This window comes from Orbicella faveolata, unplaced genomic scaffold, assembly GCF_042242905.1.
Source record: "Orbicella faveolata isolate gen_17 unplaced genomic scaffold, um_ofav_v1 contig_15, whole genome shotgun sequence".
Classification (NCBI taxonomy): domain Eukaryota; kingdom Metazoa; phylum Cnidaria; class Anthozoa; order Scleractinia; family Merulinidae; genus Orbicella; species Orbicella faveolata.
This window is the reverse complement of record NW_028301542.1, coordinates 620,860-640,702: the sequence shown is the minus strand read 5'-3', so window position 1 is coordinate 640,702 and position 19,843 is coordinate 620,860. Positions and strand designations below refer to the sequence as shown.

At 40.4% G+C, this 19,843-nt stretch overlaps 2 protein-coding genes across 4 annotated transcripts in view; one reads left to right on the top strand and one right to left on the bottom strand.

The window, feature by feature from the left end:
• The first annotated feature begins 160 nt into the window (after window positions 1–160).
• Window positions 161–17,968, top strand: LOC110069133 (monocarboxylate transporter 10-like). Of its 2 annotated transcripts, none has more exons than XM_089287774.1 (4): window positions 161–247; window positions 13,436–13,819; window positions 15,505–16,067; window positions 16,608–17,968. In XM_089287774.1, exons 2-4 carry the CDS (start codon window positions 13,585–13,587, stop codon window positions 17,298–17,300), a joined length of 1,491 nt encoding a protein of 496 aa, XP_089143900.1. In that variant the 5' UTR covers window positions 161–247; window positions 13,436–13,584; the 3' UTR covers window positions 17,301–17,968. The 2 variants fall into 2 exon arrangements, with proteins under 2 accessions (XP_089143900.1, XP_089143899.1); XM_089287773.1 differs by lacking the exon at window positions 161–247 and adding an exon at window positions 7,785–7,964.
• The window catches only part of LOC110069110 (uncharacterized), a 32,977-nt gene continuing 14,850 nt past the window's right edge, over window positions 1,717–19,843 (bottom strand). For both annotated transcript variants that reach the window (XM_089287771.1, XM_089287772.1), the window contains exons 10-20: window positions 19,310–19,378; window positions 18,431–18,547; window positions 7,655–7,789; window positions 5,793–5,849; window positions 5,256–5,318; window positions 4,891–5,010; window positions 4,621–4,692; window positions 4,035–4,106; window positions 3,058–3,115; window positions 2,579–2,664; window positions 1,717–1,913 (exon numbers count right to left, since the gene is read on the bottom strand). In XM_089287771.1, the coding sequence (XP_089143897.1) occupies window positions 1,851–1,913; window positions 2,579–2,664; window positions 3,058–3,115; window positions 4,035–4,106; window positions 4,621–4,692; window positions 4,891–5,010; window positions 5,256–5,318; window positions 5,793–5,849; window positions 7,655–7,789; window positions 18,431–18,547; window positions 19,310–19,378 (912 nt within the window). In that variant the 3' untranslated portion in view covers window positions 1,717–1,850. The remainder of the gene's footprint in view (window positions 1,914–2,578; window positions 2,665–3,057; window positions 3,116–4,034; window positions 4,107–4,620; window positions 4,693–4,890; window positions 5,011–5,255; window positions 5,319–5,792; window positions 5,850–7,654; window positions 7,790–18,430; window positions 18,548–19,309; window positions 19,379–19,843) is intronic.

Sequence of the window (19,843 nt, the reverse complement as noted above, 5' to 3'; positions counted from 1 at the left end):
ACACTATTCTTGTAAGGATTCCAATTTAGAAGTCTGCTATGTTTTTTGGCGTGCCACGATGCCAGAAACAGCAAGTCTTCCGGCGTCTCCAAGGACCTCCAAGCTAGAACTATCGAAACTGACTTGATACAAGATGCACGTCTGTCACATATTATGATCACATGACCGGTAAAAGATGCTGACACAATAATACAATCATTTGATTACATTATTATTTTGCTGTATCGCAAGTGTTCAAGCCTAACAGGTAAGCAAGTCACATTTCTTTCATCACTTAAGTTTGTAAGAAAGTGTAAGAATTCAAGTGGCGCATCTTCGTTGAGAAAAAAGGAAAAAAATGCAGTGCAATATAGCAATGAATAGATAAATTTGCATGATTGGCTGGGTTTAAACGGGAAGGCGAATAACGTCTTACGTGCATATTTACTATGAGATGTGTAACAGGTTAAAAACAAAGAGAATAAGACGAATTTAACTTAAGATAGCAGATATAAACGTTTAATATCTCTACGAAGCACAGAACAGAGCAGTTCGGCGTCTCTGACAAATATCGCGTCCGAATCAGTAAAACACGGGACATACAAAACGGACTAAATTATTGTCTTTTACTCAATGTGGCGATAAATCATCAGAGAATGAAAAGGAATCATCTCTTGATAATTTTAAATTCTTATTTGGAGATGCGTTCGTCTGTGGATTTACCTCAATGTTAAACCTCTGCAGCGAGCTATATTTAAAAATTATCTTCCCAGCTGGACGCTAAATCCAAACACCTTGGAATAAGTTAAGCCCTACTGTAGTTACAAGTTGCGGCTTAGTATGCGGCAAGAATCAAAATTAAGAGAGTAAGAAAGAAAATTACGAGTGGTACGTAGGAAGACATCCGAAATGAGGGTTCAGGCGATGTTTATTTACGCGCGATTCACGGTTATTACGAATTTTGCATGACGCTGAAAACAATGTTGATGCAAATTATACTACGTGTAACTTGCTGGTGGCGTGAAGTTGTTTTTTTAAGACTCTACAGGGAGAAACAAAAAACCTTGTTAAATAACAAGCATTGCTGCTCGATTTTTTACAAGTCTCAAATACGTGCGGGTTTTTTAATCTCATTCGCAGCGTCCACTGTTTATTTTAACATCATCTACCTTTGCATGCAAATTTCTTTCCTGAGGAACAGAGATACATGAAAAGTACATGTCAAATCGATGACGGTTTGTAGGATTTATAGAGTGTTAATTATTTCTTGTAAGCTGCGTTATATTTTTTAAATATCTATTCCGGCTTTTAAGAGGAAAAATAGCACTCGATGTAATCTGACATTAGAAGAATAAATCGAAAAGGACTTTTTAATCCCAGACTTAGTGACATTTAGAATTCAATCCTTCTATGTAAATTCAAAGTTTTTGCCCAAATGTTACGTTGTCTAATTCAGAATCACCATGGATACTTAAAAGAATGAGATATATCTACACTATCACCCGGGTAACTGCTGTGAGCAGAAAAGAGACTCGCTTTTATTGCAAAAGTGGTAACATCGATAAAAACAAAAACGATGATCTTTCCAGTAAACGCTATTTTTCGTGAGCGGAGCTTTGCGCTAAAGAAATTATACCATATAGGGCAAGAACAGCGAGGCGGGAATCGGAGAGGAGAGACTCCATTTTCTAGATCACTGCTGCGGATGCGAGGTTTGGTTAAAATATAAGACCAATCTCTTGTTCAAATATTAAATTTTTACTACAGAACTGTAGGGTTGTAATGCTTCGAAAATGAAGTACGCTCAACCTCACAAGGTTTCGTTCATCTCCCAATGCAGTGAAAAAATTAAAATCGATGAGACGTCGATATCAAGTAGCTGATTTCCTAGCTGTTCGTGTGACCACGTGACCCAACACGTGCTTGAGGACAACCTACAGCCGTGAAAAGAAAATGCAGAACACAAGTTGTTGTTGACAACTTAGACACACATAAAACATCTACAGAGTGGTTTTCAATAGGCCACTTTCGATATATTAAGATTCAGCTTGATGGGGACGCCTAGAGAACACACAAAAGAAATGAATAAACATGGTCGTTCAGTTTCCTTTGTTTGTGTCCTCTAAGCTCCACTGCCAAGCTGAATTTTAATATATCGTACACGGTCTATTAAGCGTCGTAAAACCAACACCACATTGATCACCCTAATCAGTCACAAGAAAACACAGACAATACAGTGAACCAATCAAAGCTCGAAGTAATTACATGTAGCTGACTCAAAGCGCGGGAAAACGAGGACGAGCGAGTCACGATTGGTTTTGGTTTTATTTCTGATTAGATGAAAAAATGGCGCGAATTTTTTACGGCAATCGTGTAGCGTAGTTGATTCAAAACCAATGAAAATCGCTCTATGAGCAAACAGAGCATTAGGAAACTTCTCACTTGCAATAATTATAAGTGTGCCATTTTATTCCCGAGTTACCCTACACATTTGCTTTAGTGGTCTAATTGTTACTTGAAAAAATTGCGGAAACCGGCGTAAAATAAGATATACTACACCGAAACTCTGCCCAACCATACGGATAATGTAGCACCTTACCGAAATGTCATCATCCGCGGAGAACTTGTGCCCACAATTGGCCCAATGGCAGGCTTCTACGGTACCTTGCTCCATCACGTGATAATCTAAATGGTGACGTCATGGAGTTAAAGATTTGATAAAACGCATTGAATCCAAGATAAAAGAGTAAAGAAATGGAAAAGAAATAAATACTAAAAGGTAAAGCGAAATGTCAACAGACACCACGTTATGATCATTGGGTATAAACACATTTTGTATGTAATCTTCGCTTTTGTTGTGTAGCTGGGATTTCATTTCGAACACATTCTCATCTGGTATTCTCATAATCCTAAAGCTCGTAACTAAAGAAGAAAATAAATAATTTCATCAAATAGTGTCGCAAAGCATAATCCTTAAATTCATGCAGCCGCGACCTTCACGCGTAACTGTGACGTAATCGTTACTGTCACGTAACTGTAATTGTTACGAGCTCATAACTGTCATGTCATATCGCTTACCTCGTAGATGATTCTTCAGGTGAGAGACAACGCCAAAGTTGAGCTTACACTCTCTCCACTAAAAAAAAAAAAAAACATTTAGCAATTAAAATGTGAGAGAACAAAGAGTAATTGAAGACGAGATGGTAGAAAATTTTACTAACTAAACTTGACAACACCGAGTTCTTGTTACCACACAATTTAAGGTAGGCATTAAAGTGCCACTATGATCAAATTCTCCATACCCATTTTTTCACATTTTCGCACACAATAGGTCTTTCCTAGATTTTTTGCCAAATTTCAATCTATTACGAACATTAGAACTCATGTCGTTTGGACCTTATTTCCGAGAATTTACGGCCGCCATTAATTTTCCTTGTTCCAACTCTTGGTTGAGAATTTGAGAAAATGACGTCATTTTCTCAAAAATACCACACGGGTTGAAATTATAATAACAATTAGCACAGCAATTCGCATAAAGAATAACAAAAACTTTGGCTCATATATTCGTGCAATTTTTTACATTAATTGTTGTCATAATTTCAACCCGTGCGGTATTTTTGAGAAAATGACGTCATTTTCTCAAATTTTCAACCAAGACTTGGAACAAGGAAAATTAATGGCGGCCGTAAATTCTCGGAAATTAAGGTCCAAAAACCACGAGTTTTAATGTTCGTAGAAAATTGAAATTTGGCAAGATATCTAGGAAAGACCTAATGTGTACGAAAATGTAAAGAAATGGATATCGAGAATTTCATCATAGTGACACTTTAAATCAGAGCTCATTTCTCATCTTTTCAAAAAGATTTTGTGAGGGGTTTCTTTCCAGTGCTGTAGATGGCATAAATTACGATGATGTATCACGATTAAAGGTAGCTCAAGTGAAGATCAAATGGGATAGACATTAAATCAGAGTTCAATTCAGTACAGATATGTCGAGGCTTTCATTCCAGTGCTGTAGATGGCATAAATTAATATAATGTATTACAGTACTTTACCTTACACGGGTGATAAACCCGTAAATCCAGTTTAGACGACACAACAGACCCGTCCCGAGCCCCGCTGTAAATCTGTGGAAACAAAGTGGAATATAATACCTTGAATTTCCTTGTAATGCATGGTACAGGACAGTCGGCGTGATTGAAAAATTCATCCGAGTTGAAAATGATAACGTAAGGTCGCACGAACATGCGAGAGTGAATGTGGTGCCTGATTCGAAAGCCTTACGAATGTCCGTGAATTTCACGTTTTTTTTCAAAAGATTCAAGAATCTCCCTCGAAGGAGCTATGTCACAGTTTGCGTATCTTGAAACGTTTCGCCTAAATTTTTCAAATTCGTCGTTTGTAATTCGTGTTAATCTTCTCCATCCCTAATCATCCTTGATCCGTTATGGTTTATTATTATCCCTTTGATGTTTTTCTTTCTTATTAAACTGCTATTTCCGGGTTTCCTTCAATTGGAAGGTAATTTTGTACGTGGCCAAAATACCATGATTGAGCTCCTTTAGGATGAGCGATCAACTCACAGCTAAATTGTCTGTAAAAACAAAAACAAAAAAGAATACAGTTTCCTACTATACTTACTCTTCCATTGTTCACATGCACTGAGAAAATCATGTCCATGTGTCCACCGTACACTTGAAGGAGTTCTGCTGTCTGTAAAACAAAAATAATCAGTGAATATTAGACAATGACTTTCTCTCTCAAAACATTTTGGCGGGAAACAACTGGAAAGCGCGAGAGAAACTATGATATAAACTCGCTCCAGACCCCTGTCTAGGCACTTAACAAAGAGGACTTGTTTCCAGTGTAATAACATTTGCGTCATGTAAGAGTTAATGTTAAGTCACCTACCACAAGATCATAGCAACGAATAAGTTTGTCTAGGCATGACGTCACAAGCACACTGCCCACAATCTGCAGACCGCTGACACTCATAGTGTGGCCTTCAAAGGATCTTACAAGTTCTCCACTCTACCAATAATGGGAAAAAATTGAAAAAATTGAAATTAAACAAGTCTGATTTTAAAACAGTTTTGAGATAGTAGGTGTATTTTAGTTCCACTAAAAAAAGGTGACGCACTTCAGACGACTTGAATGATCGAAGGTCCAAGTTTGAAATAAAAAAAAAAAACAAAAAGGAAAGAAAAGAACGATTCGGAAGAAACGAACTTCTTCAAACTCTTACGAAATCTTGAGCTGACGCTTGTAATACTTACATTCAAATCATGAGCCTGCACTTTCATATCAGCGGATCCACTGTACAAAATATTTTCCACAACCTGCAAGTATTGATACATTATTGGTCACAGAGCCAACAGTTTCATGAATACCTTCAGAAATCGCGAGGCAAAAACTGCAAAACTAGCCAAAGAATGCAGTTTTCCTGCAGCAGTGGTGCATGTTCGGTAATCGGCGTTAAAAGCCAGCGTGTTGACCTCCGGGGAGCCAATAAAGCCGCCCATGTTTGTTGCATCTGAAGTTTTGCAATCCTAACAGCAAACATATACAATTTAATGCCCAAGCAACATAGACTAAGAGCAGCCCTCCTTTCGTTCAGTTCGTCCAGCCTGACGTGAAAATTGAGAGCGGGAGAAAAATGGCCGTGCAAAATATGGGGGTAAGAAGCGCGAAAAGGAAAGGTGCTCCTCGCCCAAAGATTTCGCGTGGCCACTATTTTTCCTCGTCCTTTTTTTCGCGTCATTTTCGACGGATTAAGCGATAGAGGGGCTGCTCGTAGTCTACTAGAAACATACCTGAAGACATAACACTGTCATGTTGTGATCGCTGATTGTTCGGAGGAGTAGACCAGACTGAAAAGAAAGAAAGAGCAAGTAAATCAAGGAGAATTTTTTCAAAGGTCCTCTACAGTTTACTTAACAATTTCTCCTAGGACAAACAGGATAAGAACCGTTCGTTTCTACAATCAAATAAAAAAAAACCAAGTTCTTTTCAAAGGGAAGTTCTGTTTGTCGTTTTCCTTTCTCTCTCTTACCCAGTCTTGATTAATGTTTCGGAAAACACAAACATATAGCAGTCTGGAGCCGAATAGAAGTTTTTCCGCGCTTCTAGTTAAGTCCGTTCAGTTAGCGTTGCATGTTCGCCAAGCTGTCGATTTTCGTTCTTCGCTTGCTGCTCGACTGGTTCCTATAAATTGGCGAGTACCAACGATTTTGTTTCATATTTCCTTTGGAATTTAAAGTGCCTATGAAGTGAAGTTTCTTTTTTGCGTTTTTCTGTAACTTGTTACGTCTACTTTTCGAAATTGCCAAAAGCGGATAATGTTAAATAGAGAAAAATTTGACTTTTTGCTGTTCAAAGTTCGAATTTGACAACCAAAAGTATGTCCATTTTGCGCGCGGCCAAAACGAATGTATTACAATGCCGTGACGTAGGAAATTGTTCAGACGACTTCATCGCTACTTTCCGACTCTTGTACGATGGAACTTTCACTAGAGGACAGATATCCATCATTATCTGACATTTTACTTGCAAAAAAAAATGGCGAACTTTGAAGAAATCTCCTATGGCAATTCATATAGCTACAGAGGCGAAGTGGGGTAAACAAATCGCTGAAATAATTTCCTACGTCATCGCTTGTAAACTCGTTGCCAGTCTCCGGACCTACTGTTTTGCTATACTGAGCTCACTTTGGGCGGCGAAAAGTCGGATTTTTCTCTTTGTAACATTATGCGCCTTAGGCAGATTCGAAAAGTAGACATAACAAGCGACAGAAAAAAGCAAAAACAAATTTCACTTCATAGGCACTTTAACACAAGAACACCGTTCTTAGTTATGGCCTTAGGTGTCCTGCGCGGCGCACGGTGAGGGATGAAACGATTCTTATTTGATTGTAGGATAAAACAATCTACACAGTATAAGTGATTTAACATTATTGGGTAATTAATCGACGGCCAACCCGCTTTTGCTAAGAAAAACGAAAATCTCTTTTGTTGAGTGGCTTATTCCTCGATGGACTGCCATTTGCAACAACTTGGACTGTTCCTACTGCCTTTACTTCTTCTACTGATGCTACTAGCGCAAAGATTTTCAGCTGAATGCCCAAATTGTAGACATGTTTGGGTTTATTGACCGTGGGAACTAAAAATAACTGCCTGGTTAAGATAAGAACCAGACACACCAACGGGACGAATACGAATAAATGAAGATTAGGCAATGAAAACGACCGGAAAGATAATTGTTAAACGACATTTAATCATGACTTCAACTTTCGCGGGGGTTTTCAACCAAGGTTAGTACGACTACCGAACCATAACTATCGTGAGAGCAACTGCTAATAAGGCAGAGTACCTAGACAAAACAAACAACAAAACTAAGAACAAGGATAGATATGTGTGGGCTGACCTTGACTTTTGCACAGACATTGACAGTCACGCGCGCACGGGATTAATTCGAGACCAAGCAGAGCCAAGACCGTGGGGGGGGGGGGGGGGGGGCACTCCCTATAATGGCCGTATAAGTGATACCTCTTCCGTCAAAATGGTATACAAAAGATTAAGGGGTTGGACCTCGGAACGGAGCCTCCCCGTAAAGAGCTTTGTAGAGTGCCTCCCCCCACACCCCTTAACCCCCAGGGAGCCAAGACTCTAAAGGTTACCTTACAATCCCTGATGGCGACTGTCGAGTCGAAAGAACCAGAACACAGAAGCTTTCGTTGTCCCTCGCTGGCTGTGGTCAGGCAACTGACTCCACGAGGCTCGTGGCAGTGAAGGCGCTCGAGGCATTTGTTATTCTAAGAAACAGGCAAAGAACAGATAGAGCCCAGTTATTCCCAACACAACAGCAACCCAAGAACCTGGGCACGAATTTAAAATTTTCCGCGCTTTCGATCGCGTGACTAAGCCAGCGATGCAAGCGCTGGGATAAAATTATTGTTCATTTGGAATTCTTACAGGGAGCACGACTGGGTGAGTACCATACACGAAATTTTTCCCGTATTTAGCTAAGTTACGCTTCTGATTATAACAAAAAGCTGTACTACTGTATTTTGTGAAGTAGTATTAAACGAATCTTAGGAAATAAGGTTCGTTCGTTTTAGAAGGAAACACTATTGTTCTTTGTAATCATTAAAATGGACTACAGTTCCTTTGTTGTAGCACGCGATCCGTCTAATCATTTTTCCTCGGTTATTGTAACTGTAATTTGAATGTCTCTTACGCGTTATTGTACTTTATAAAACTGTTTGGAAGTTCGAATTTGCAAACCCGAGCAGGTAGACTGTCGCACGATTTCAAGGGCGCATTTTTATGCTCTTGCACTGTTCTGTGTTTATCATGTTTAGCGTACAATTCTCCAACTAATAAAGGCCAAAATATTAATCGCAATCATTGCTGTTCTTGTGTTACATATTACTTCTTCACTCATGTTTTTTTGAGTTAGAAATGTACATCTCAAACTCATAATTCATCAAGTTTAAACAAAGGAAATCATGACCGTGACAGTGCTTGGATATCTGATCTTAATTAGCATAGATTTTTACGACTTTATTTCTCCGTTTTCTCCTTAGTTTTAGTTTCGATTGAGAAGATTAATCAAACACTCAAGGCAGTGTTTGACCACAATTCCAAACACCTCGAAGTTCGTCAAAAATACTCCGCTACGCGTCGTATGTTCACCTCTCTTCTCGGTGTTTCGAAATGTCGTCAAACACGGTCTTGAGTGTTTGACATATTACACACAAGACAGAAAAAAAAAGCCGGATTACGAAAAAGAATCGCGTTTCAGCTGGTTGCTTGTTGGTCCAAAAGGAAAGCGTGACTGACCATAAACACTATGAAGAAAAAATGAACCAATATTCAAAACCACTTAACGAACGTTCTCCTGAAACACCAGCAAAGAGAATTTTCATAATATGAATCCATCAGTGTTAAGCTCGAATTGGGGAATGGGTGCGGGATTGCAGGCTCGGGAGTAGATACAAAGGGTGGTTCATACCAGGAGCAGATACACGCGAGGCATTTAAACCCAAGATGGTAGATTTGATCCATATTTCGAGACCAAATGGCGACTATTACTAAGTTATTCAGAAAAGTTGGTGTCACGGAAGCTTCCGTTTGTTAGCTAAGACATGGGCCAGCAACAAAGAAGGCTAATTAGACTGGAGAAGGTTTATATCTACATTTTACGTTATTCCAACTAACGTTTGAGAGAAAATCATTCAACAATTTCATTCGCCATTCTTAATGAATAATTACTTTTAAGAGACTACTACTTCATTCAGGTAACTGATCCACGCGAATCGTTAAGTATGCACTCAACTTCATGTCCAATCTTGTTACAATATCATCATTGCTGTAAAGCTGATATTACAGGTGGATAGTTTGCATATATTGCCTTTTGCGACCTTCTCGAAAGATGACAGATTTTACCATGGTACCATTGTACGGCGATGCTAAATACTAGCAGTGAATATCCAACGAGATATACACTTCTGTTCAAACACACGATAACCTGCGAACAGGCTCCCGGCGAGGAAGGAAAAAAGAAAATTCCGCGAGCGCGAAACTGAAGAATTCGGAGAACGAAGCGATCGGGGCGGGCTCGCCGGGAGCAAGCTAAAAACACGATATATAGTGGGATTGCAAGATTTTTCATCAACTTCTTGTGTTAATTTTTGTATGCATCGTTAGGAGCAGATATTAAACTACTCAGTTTCAAACTAGACATTGGAAATAAATTTTGTATGCTCTTTCTAGTCAAGGCATGTTTTCAAATCACGTAAATTTCTGAATTTGACACCTGGTCAACATTAAATGTTGGCAAACATCGCCCTGTTTTAATGTAATTAACCCCTATCATTTTACGACGAAAGGAAGTTCTGCCCTGTACCTGACCAATATTTTGAAAACAGATCACTTTTCAACGATCCAGTAACTTCGTTACAGGAATGTTCGCGATAATTTTTTTTCCTTTCCTCGCGATTCTTTTTTCATCACGAAAATTCGACGAAATGAAACGTGAAAGAAAACGTCAACATATGTCAATTAAAACTCAGTTTCATGTTTCAGTTTCCGACCACGAGTTCAGTATCCTGTTTCGTTTTCTGTTGTTTTTCTGTACAGTACATAGTTTTACAGACAAATTTTGTTTTATTTTCTGCTAAACTCGCTTTCCTCCCATGCAATCTCTTGATCTGTACGTTCAAATCACGAAAATTAAGCGGCATTGTCAAACAACATAATAAAAATAATTTCTATCCAAGTTTTTTTTGGCGCGACCTCTGGTACAAGTTGTCAGATTGATCTTCAGATTAAATTAAGCCCAGAAGACAGAGACACTACAAATAAATACATACCACCACTACCGGTCTAAGGCTATTTTAATTTTATAATGTTCAATCATCAACAAAATGAGGCGAATCTGGGAAAACGCCGGAAACCGACTAAATTATTGAAGTTCAAGACAACATGTTGGTTGTCTGGAAAGTAAAAGAGTGGTGAGTGGTGAGGGTACGGGTGGAGTTGGGTTGAAGCTAGGGTGAGCAATTTCAATATTGTTTTCCTTAACATAGTGAAGTACTTTCAGCTGGATCAAGAAAAAAGCTGGGGAGGGGAGGGGAGGGCGGTTCTAATAGCAAAGGAGATCGGATGAGGTATACAGTTTTTGGGAGTTATTTCGCCGACTAGGGGCTGACTAGAGGCTACTCGAAAGGTAGCTTTTTTCCCATCAGGGTAAGAGAAAAGGGACGGGAGGCTGAGGAGTGAGATTTGTGAGGGGAGAGGTCGGTTAGTTAAAGGATGAGAAATGGCAGGATTTACTGTAAGACCGGGAATTTTTGAACAAACAAAACTTAGCTTAAATAGGTAGGAATGGCTGCGTAAATCCCAAAGCTAAGCAAAATACTAAACAGCTCATATTTCTAACAGAAAGATTACACACAGGCCGCATATCGCTTGTCGTCGACCGCGAGCAGTCTCTTTTCCTCGAAAACCATGGAAAAGAACGCAAAACAAGTTAGCGTGCGAGCGCCACTGAGTCTACGCTTGTCGAGTCAGGTTACAATGACATTCGCGGAACCGTTTCTGAGCGAAAAAGCAGGTAATAAGCAACAAAGCATGATGTTGTATCAGTTTCGAGATACCGTTTACAGTTTATTTATTTCAATTACAAATTGCAAATTACAATTTAACTACCCGCGTATAGCATAGGCTAATCGAGGCGGGCACTGTGTCAAGTCGTTGGTTCAAAGATTGCTTGGAGGATTTAGAAGCAAAACAAAATACGGCACATTTCTATGGTTGGCGAAATGGTGCAAAATCCACAAAGTTTATATTCATTCACATTTAATGTTGTTATTATTATTCACGAATATATTTATTCACATTCAGCAGCTAAATTTATATTCAAGAGATATACTAATTCACATTTAACGACGTATTTCGTATTCACGAATATATTAACTCACATTTACGGGATGTATTCATTCACATTCACGATCACATTCACATTTTCTGCGCACCGCCTTCGCGCATCATTAGGTCCCAGCTCACGCTCTACAATTTCTGAACGCAATATGGCGGACGAAGGAAGCCTTATTATATGAAGGGGTAGAACAAAGACAAACGACCCCAAACATACACAACTGAACATAAACATTACATGGGTTAGAGGAGATAACAGACTGCTCGATGATTTCGGATGAGCAAGTAGATAATCTCGTACAACGTTTTATGAGTGATCATGGGACTTTGCTCGGGTATTCCTTGGTGACCCGACATCTTCGATCATTATAGGTCTCAGAGTTCAACGGGATGGAATAAGGGAGAGTATTGACCGCGTTGACCCTGGAAACTCTAGAATCCGCTGGGCTGTCGTAATTTCTAGGAGAGCGTATTCTGTGGCTGCTCCAAATAGCTTGTGGCATATTGACGGACACCATAGCCTGGTTACTGTCAAGCGTGGGGGTATTGATGATTTTCCTTTAATTAACCTTTAATCTTTAACAAGGTACTCCTAAAAAAAGGTAAAAAAAAAACTATACTTGCGTTGTTGTTGTGGTTTTTTTTTTTGTTTAAATGTTCTACTAATAACAGAACTGTAGCATTGTCCTAGATTTGTTTCCCTCAGCGACGCAAAGGTTTGAGTGGCCATCAACGGTGCGAAGTGATCATAGGGGTGAAAATGTGAGGGTGTCTTACGACAGCCCAGCTGATTCTAGAGTCTCCAGGGTCAACATGGCCAATACTCTCCCTCTTCCATCCCGTTGATTGATCACTCATCATGAAACGTTCTACGATATTGTCTAGTTGCTCATGCGAAATCATCGAGAAGCCCGTACTCCACAATACGACGTTTCAATGTCCACCTTGAAACAAGAAGCATTTGAGCTTTGTCCACGTGAAACCCGACGATCTTTGTTGCAGAAGGAAAATAAAAATTAGAATTAAAATATTTAGAGAGGAAGAGCGGGTTTTCATTCAGACTGGCCTCTATCCTGGTCGAATTGGGATTTGGAGATGCTGTTTTTTTGTGGGGGGAGGAAAACCGGAAAACCCGGATAAAACCCTCGAGCAAGGCGAGAACCAACCACAAACTCATCGCCTGGTCAAACTGGTGGGAGGCGAGGGTCACCACTGCGCCATCTCTGCTCCCCAAGAACTACCTCCGATACTGAATATCGAGTTCGGAAGACCTCAGGGCTGGTCACAGAATACACTGCAAGGTTTGTACAGTTTGATGAGTCGTGTCGTATCCATTCTCCATGCAAAAGACATATATTTCCCAGTATTTCATTCAGTGCTGCCCTATGATACTGACGAAAGGTAGTAATTGCTGGAGAGCTACACTCGAGCCTTATTTGGATGTTCTCTCTCAATCCTACTTCTGCGGTGTTCCATTCCCGTTCGCACTCTTGTAGGAGATCGAAAGTTCCTGCCAATGTAACATTTGTGTTTGGGGTCTTTGGTCTTTGTTCTACCCCTTCATATAGTAAGGCTTCCTTCGTCCGCCATATTGCGTTCAGAAATTGCAGAGCGTGAGCTGGGACCTAATGATGCGCGAAGACGGTGCGCAGAAAATGTTGAGTGAATATTGCACCATGTTGAACCAATATTTCGATCGTGAATGTGAATGAATATAAACCGTTGAATGTGAATGAATACATCCCGTAAATGTGAGTAAATATATTCGTGAATACGAAATACGTCGTTAAATGTGAATTAGTATATTTCTTGAATATAAATTTAGTTGTTGAATGTGAATAAATATATTCGTGAATAATAATAACAACATTAAATGTGAATGAATATAAACTATGTGAATGAATATAAACTTTGTGAATTTTGCACCATTTCGCCAACCATACATTTCACGTGTGCATGCTCTTCAGGTCACACGAGGCTGACCGCAGATTGCTGATTAGCTCTCTTGCCATCACCAGGTTAATGCGCTACAGGCAAGGCCGACGCTTGTGTTGCATTCCTTTGAGGTCAAGTATACATGACAAAGACTGTTGATACCTCCAGAGACACAACGGTTTTCACGACATAAGAACACTCTTTCAGCGCTCCGGAGAGAAAGGTTAGTCTCATGTCTGATTCTACATCAGATGAGAGGTGCGATGGTCTCTTGGAAGCAGACAAGAAACCAGTCAAACCTGAGGATCAAATCCACCACGATGACACTCCACCGGACGGGGGCTGGGGGTGGGTAGTGTGCCTGGGTGCCCTGATGGTAAATTTCCTCACCGTGGGACAACAGAACTCGGCTGGTGTAGTGTATTCTGCGTTACTGAACGAGCATTCCTCGCAAAGAGGAGAAACAGGTAAGTTTGTTTCTTAATCTGCTTGTTTTACTTCTTGTCCAATTCACTACAAGTAAGCATTTTACATACACGATAGAGGCAAGTAAAAGATATAATATTCAATCGTGAATGACGTTTTCTCTCGTGAAGATTGAAATGTTTAGTTTTCTTTTTACGTGAGTCGTGACTTCGTTAGAGGGATGAAGAAAGATTTTCCAAATTTGTGTATTCAGCTGTTATTTACAACTCTCGTTATTACATTACGTGATCAACAGTGTTACGTGACCGAGACAGGTCACGTAACACTCTCCCTTTGGTCTTTCATGATCATTTACCAGCTTTGGCTGCGCTTTTGTGTTCGAGTTCGCTGTTAAATTTTCCCGAAATAGTCATTTCTGTCGTGAATTGTGGCAGAACGGTTTTATTTTCACCGTACCTTTAAAACACTCACAATAGAGATCAAAGTTTGGTTTACTAAACTGAAAGACAGTCATATCTAATCTCCGAGCAAGTGTGATTCCTGTCATATCTCGAGGACTGGAAGCAAACATTGGAATAAGGCCAAAAAGAGAATCTGTCAAATATCTGTGTCAAAATTGCCTTTGTAATCCATACACTAATTCTATTAAAGTAGAGATACCGTACCGTGGGGATATTTAGACAACGGAAGCTCTCGTGTTCACAGAACGGAAACAAAAGAACTTTAAGCCAAATTAGTGTAGAAATCCCGAGTTTAGTTCATTCTGGTGAACTCCGCAGTCACCCAGTTGGAGGTCAGAGCTATAATTTGCAATTTATAACAAAACCGCAGATGTAGACCCTATTCATAAATGGCTGCCAATTTAAAATTCTTTTGAATGCATTTATATTAGTCCAACTACCGTCATTTCAGAGTAAAAATTCTTTTAAACTACGAACTCAAAAACGAGGTTAGTCGGGCTAATTTTAAACTTACAAAAGAATTCTTAATTGGCAGCCATTTATGAATAGGCTCTATGTTTGGAACACTTTACACGTAAATTACACTCCCGCAGTGATCGGAAGACTTCCAACTGCTTAGCATGAGATTGAGTTTTTGAGAGTTCAGTCTCAGTAATACAATCTCCTCACAATATTAGGAACAAGCACTTAAATTTTCATTTTTTTTCTCCAGCTCTTTAGCGGTCCGAATCCTAAATCCTTGAATCTGATGGCAAATCGCGCGCGCTCAAGCGGTCCAGATTTTCCCATCAGGGGGGCGTTTCTCGAAGGTACCGAAAAGTTTTCGCACCCAGAAAACCGTGACAAAATTTCAAACCTTACGATTACAGAATTGTTTTATTCATATATCCTTAATATGAAGAGAGGTTCTCTTCATACAAAATGTTTCAGGCGTATACACCTCTCTGTTTTTAGACAGAGACTAATTAAAAGGATCCTCATTACAGACCACTCTGAAATTGCCAACTTTGGTAACGTTTCAAGCTTTTTGTTACACCCCAAACAATATAGCTTTTTGTGCCCGAAATGTCAAACGCACGCGTGAACTGAACGGCTTTGATTAAAATTCGACACAAAAGTTGCTGGCCGAGGGACGTACTCAAGACCGAAGACACAGTATTTCCCAATACGGACTGACCAAAGCCAGCAAGTAACATATATTTATCATATAAATAACACCATCATCGAGTGAGACTGCACAACATGTATATTTTTGTATTTGATAGCTTGGGTGGCCTCACTAGCCTCCAGCACGATGTATCTCTTCGCTGCCGTTGCAACCTCCCTCGCGGAGCGTTATGGGAGCCGAATAGTCGTCATCATTGGGTCGTTTGTCTCCGCCTCAGGCCTTCTCGCCAGCTCCTTTGTAACAACGCTTCAACCTCTCTATGCGACCTATGGCGTAGTTTGGGGACTGGGATCAAGCCTTGGCTTATTCCCCTCGATTGTGATTCTTACTAAGTACTTCAGAAGGCGCCTGGCCCTTGCTTCGGGGATAGCTCTGGCGGGTGCGGCGTGTGGGACCCTAGTCTATGGCCCTGTAATACAGTTTCTAACATCGAAATACGGCATCGCGGTAACATTTCGGATTCTTGCTTGTGTCCAAAGTGTTATGTTTCTATGCGGCTTGACCTTCCGACCAGTGGAATCTGAGGGCAGGAAAACTCACAAACACACAAAGAAACAAAGGAAACACAGAAGCTGTATCTTCAAGAACAAGGCTTACACCATATGGGTAGCAGCGCTGTGTGTGTTTATGCTCGTCTTTCTCGTGCCTTTTGTTCATTTGGTAAGCTCCACTGTCAAATTCTTTTTTACCATCTTTAAGCATTTTCTATGATATCACTTGGGAGAATTTACTTTTCAAAGCAGAATCGGATTCTGTATTCTTATGACCCACTTGGAAAGAGCAGTTACATCATTATACAAGTGCGAAATGAACACCGCCACCTTAAAAGTTAATTAGTGATTTGTACTCAACATGAATTTGTTCTTTGTGGAGGTGCGGGGCCCCATGGTTAGCACGCTAGACTCCGGATCGAGCGGTCCGGCTTCAAGCCCTGGCCGGGGACATTGTTTTGCGTTCTTAGGCAAGGCACTTTACTCTCACGGTGCCTCTCTCCACCCAGGTGTACAAATGGGTCCCAGCGAATTTAACCCTGGGGGGTAACTATGCGATGGACTAGCATCCCATCCAGGGGGGAGTAGAAATATTCCTAGTCGCTTCACGCTACAGAAACCGGGATCAGCTCCAGCCTGATGGGCCACTAGGCTCGTATGCAGACTTTACCTTTATTCAACATCAATTTGTTCTTCTCCTCTCGTCTAGGTCCGATTTGCGGAAGATAAAGGAATTAATGAAACCAAAGCTTCATTACTTACAGGTTACTTAGCCTTTGGAGTCCTGATTGGGAGCATTGGATTTGGCCTTGCTTGTGATCTTCCTCGATTCAATCGCCTGAAAGTCTGCCAAGTAACACTGCTCTTAATGTCTCTGTCGACGTCCCTTGTCACATTGGCAACAAAATACGCGTGGATTTGCGTGTACACCGTCGCGATTGGCGTGCTCGACGGCGGTTACGAGATGCTTGTGCCCGTGATCACGCGTGACCTTGTTGGTCCTCGCCGCGTTGCGCGTGCCATAGGCGTGCTCTATTGCCTGATGGCATTCCCTAAAACGCTTGGTCCGCCAATCGCCGGATGGCTTTTTGACTTGTCCAACGACTACAACGTTTCTTTTTACATTACGGGCGCTGTAACCATGTTGGCGACGTCAATCATGTTTCTTCTAAACTGGGTTCCACCTTCCGAAGACCGCAAAGAAATAGTGATGGAATCTCTCGAATACAATGACGAACCACTTAACAACGATATGTGCGACGGACTGGGGCAGAATCCAAAGCTAAGAACCTTTTATAGTGAGTTGCCGGCGCAACCTTACGGTTCAACGATGTGGCTTCCGATTTACTTCGTTGAAAGTAGCGGGGAGTACATTCACATGGAAAAGCTGACAGCTGTGTGATCAGGTTTGCGAAAGAGGAAGTTTTTCCAAGACACAAAGGCCAGCAGAGTCGTGTTCACTTGCCAAGAACAGTGCGGCATCTTGCGGCACCATTGCGCATGATCGAAGGAGGAAATACGCCGCTCAGAAAGTAGCACACCGCTTGCTCATGGTCTAAGAATTAGCCAAACTGTTTGTCAAGTTGCTGCTGTTTCTCGTTTATAATCCGTCTTAAATTTGCCCAATCTTTAGTAATTGCTATCACCTTCTTGGTGTTTTGCTACCTCCATAAACTGTGCTTCCATTTGAAAGTAACCTTGTAAAAAAGACCCACTGTATGTGACATAAAGTTCCCTTAAAGATGATACAAGACGATCAGATCAGACCGGTAGAATGCGTTTACAAACGTAAAGCGAGCCTATGGACATGGCCTAACAGAGTCGCGTTGAATCTAAGTAGAATACGTAACTGAGGCCATTTTGGCGATTTGACAATATTTTTAGTACAAAGAAGCCTTTACAGGTAAACGACAAGAGTTGAATTTACCAAAAGGTACCGTTGCCTTGCCCTTTTAAGCAAGTTTTTAATGTCGTGTATCAGCCATCGATGCATTGACCACTGACATGCCATCTGTACACATTTTTATTACTGATACAAATTGTTCGAAGAATTAAAATTTATACTTTGTACATGTCCACCATTCTCGTCTTTAGAGGCCGCGATCTTTTTTGGTCCGCACTAGAACCATCTCCGGCCGGTCAACTTTGAATGACCGCGATTCACGATCGTTCTGCGCAGACTCAGAATCCATTCCACTCAAATCTGCCAAAAAATGCAATCGAAACCGAGCACTTTGCGCATGCCCAAACAATCGGAGCAAGTCAGAGGTCGTTATTTGGTTTGCTGCTGACTAAGAGAGAATGCGGCCTCCGCCTGCCTGGACTTAATAATTTGGTCTTATGAAATGTTGAAGCAAGGTAAGAAGACGCTTGAGTCGCGGTAATGTGAACTTCGTGTAAAAGTTTAAACTTGCGTCGCAACTAAAAGAAGTGAAGACGAAGGTGCCATCCATGCACCAACATTCCCTATCTCCCACGCACCCACGCACCCACGCACCCACGCACCCACGCTCGCATTCCCGCGTGACTTACCAGCAAATCTATGGAAGCCACTACTCCCGTGCTGAGTCCAACAAACAGAAGATCAAAGGCGGCGTGAAGACACATGACACGACCGTCCAGCGTAAACTTGTGAGTACAAACACCACTCTAAAAACAAAGAAGGTAAATAGTTAGACTGCACTGTTTTACTTTTTATATCGCATTGAGGTGCCAAATCACGGTACATTAACTAAACTTTTTAAATTTTTTAGTGATTTAGACAAGACTGATCATAAATGTAGTGTTTAGATTATTTTTTTTTAGTATTGTTTGACTGATTATTGTTTTTTACCATGTAATTTATAGATACTGATCATCGGTTTATACCAGCGTCTTCCTCCCGGACGTCGCTGATCGGTCTTTCAGTTTTAAATAAAGCTTTTATTTTTATTTTTATTTTTTTATTATTATTACTATTATTATTATTATTATTATTATTATTATTATTATTATTATTATTATTATTATTATTATTATTATTATTATTATTACTATTATTATTATTAGGGGACTTTAGATTTGAGTACGACTACGGAATCGAGTACGAGGACGACTTTTCAATTCTAGTTAGCAGGCTTCACATTATCACATCACATACCCATCTCATCCCATGAGCTACCCTCTCTACCTAAAACCAGCATGAAGAACTAGGGCACTGGAAACGTCGCTGGTTTGAACATCGAAAATCGCACTCATACTCAATTTCGTACTCGTAGTCCAATCTAAAGGTACCTAATATCTACCCATGGTGTGAGCTGCTGAGCACTATCTAAGGGAAATGCGTATGATAATCATCCTTACAGATAGCTCTTGTTATTTCTGATTTCATGTTATTTCTGATATTCCAAGCACTTTTTCCACCTTAATTACCTTGATGTTGTAGCTTCTAACGGTTTGATCATTAGAACCAGTAAACAATCTGTCCTTATCCACTGACACCTATTGTAAAGATCAAAAGAATTGCCATACCTAGTACTATTCATGTCTTTTATTTTGACAAGGGATTTCTTTGACGCTAGGGGACGATAAGTACATTAATTTTCGCGGCAAACAGACATGCTAGGCAGTGATTCCATCTGAATAAATTCTCACAAACGAAGCCCGTCATATCTCTGAACAATTCCTCAATTCCTTTAAAGGATTTTACTTCGCCCACTTTTATAGTTATAAGTTATGACAGACGATTTATTTTTCCCGCGCGCACTAACTTCCATCACCCGTGAGAGTGGTCTCAGATCTCTGATCTAACAAAACAAGCAAATCATTTAGCACGACATCATGGCCACGGGAACGTTTCTGTCGAATAAACGATCTTCTAGAGAAACAAATTTTCTCAGGCTGATGTTGAAGTTGATGCCCCCGGCAAAAAAGGAAAAAGAAAACTGTTTAAAATTACAGCGAAAA

What these genes read in the sequence shown, in the direction of transcription:
- LOC110069133 (XM_089287774.1), top strand. Translation starts at nt 13,585, where the DNA reads ATGTCTGATTCTACATCAGATGAGAGGTGCGATGGTCTCTTGGAAGCA. An exon ending in CTCGCAAAGAGGAGAAACAG is followed by an intron (nt 13,820 to 15,504) that starts GTAAGTTTGTTT and finishes TGTATTTGATAG; the next exon opens with CTTGGGTGGCCTCACTAGCC. An exon ending in TCGTGCCTTTTGTTCATTTG is followed by an intron (nt 16,068 to 16,607) that starts GTAAGCTCCACT and finishes CCTCTCGTCTAG; the next exon opens with GTCCGATTTGCGGAAGATAA.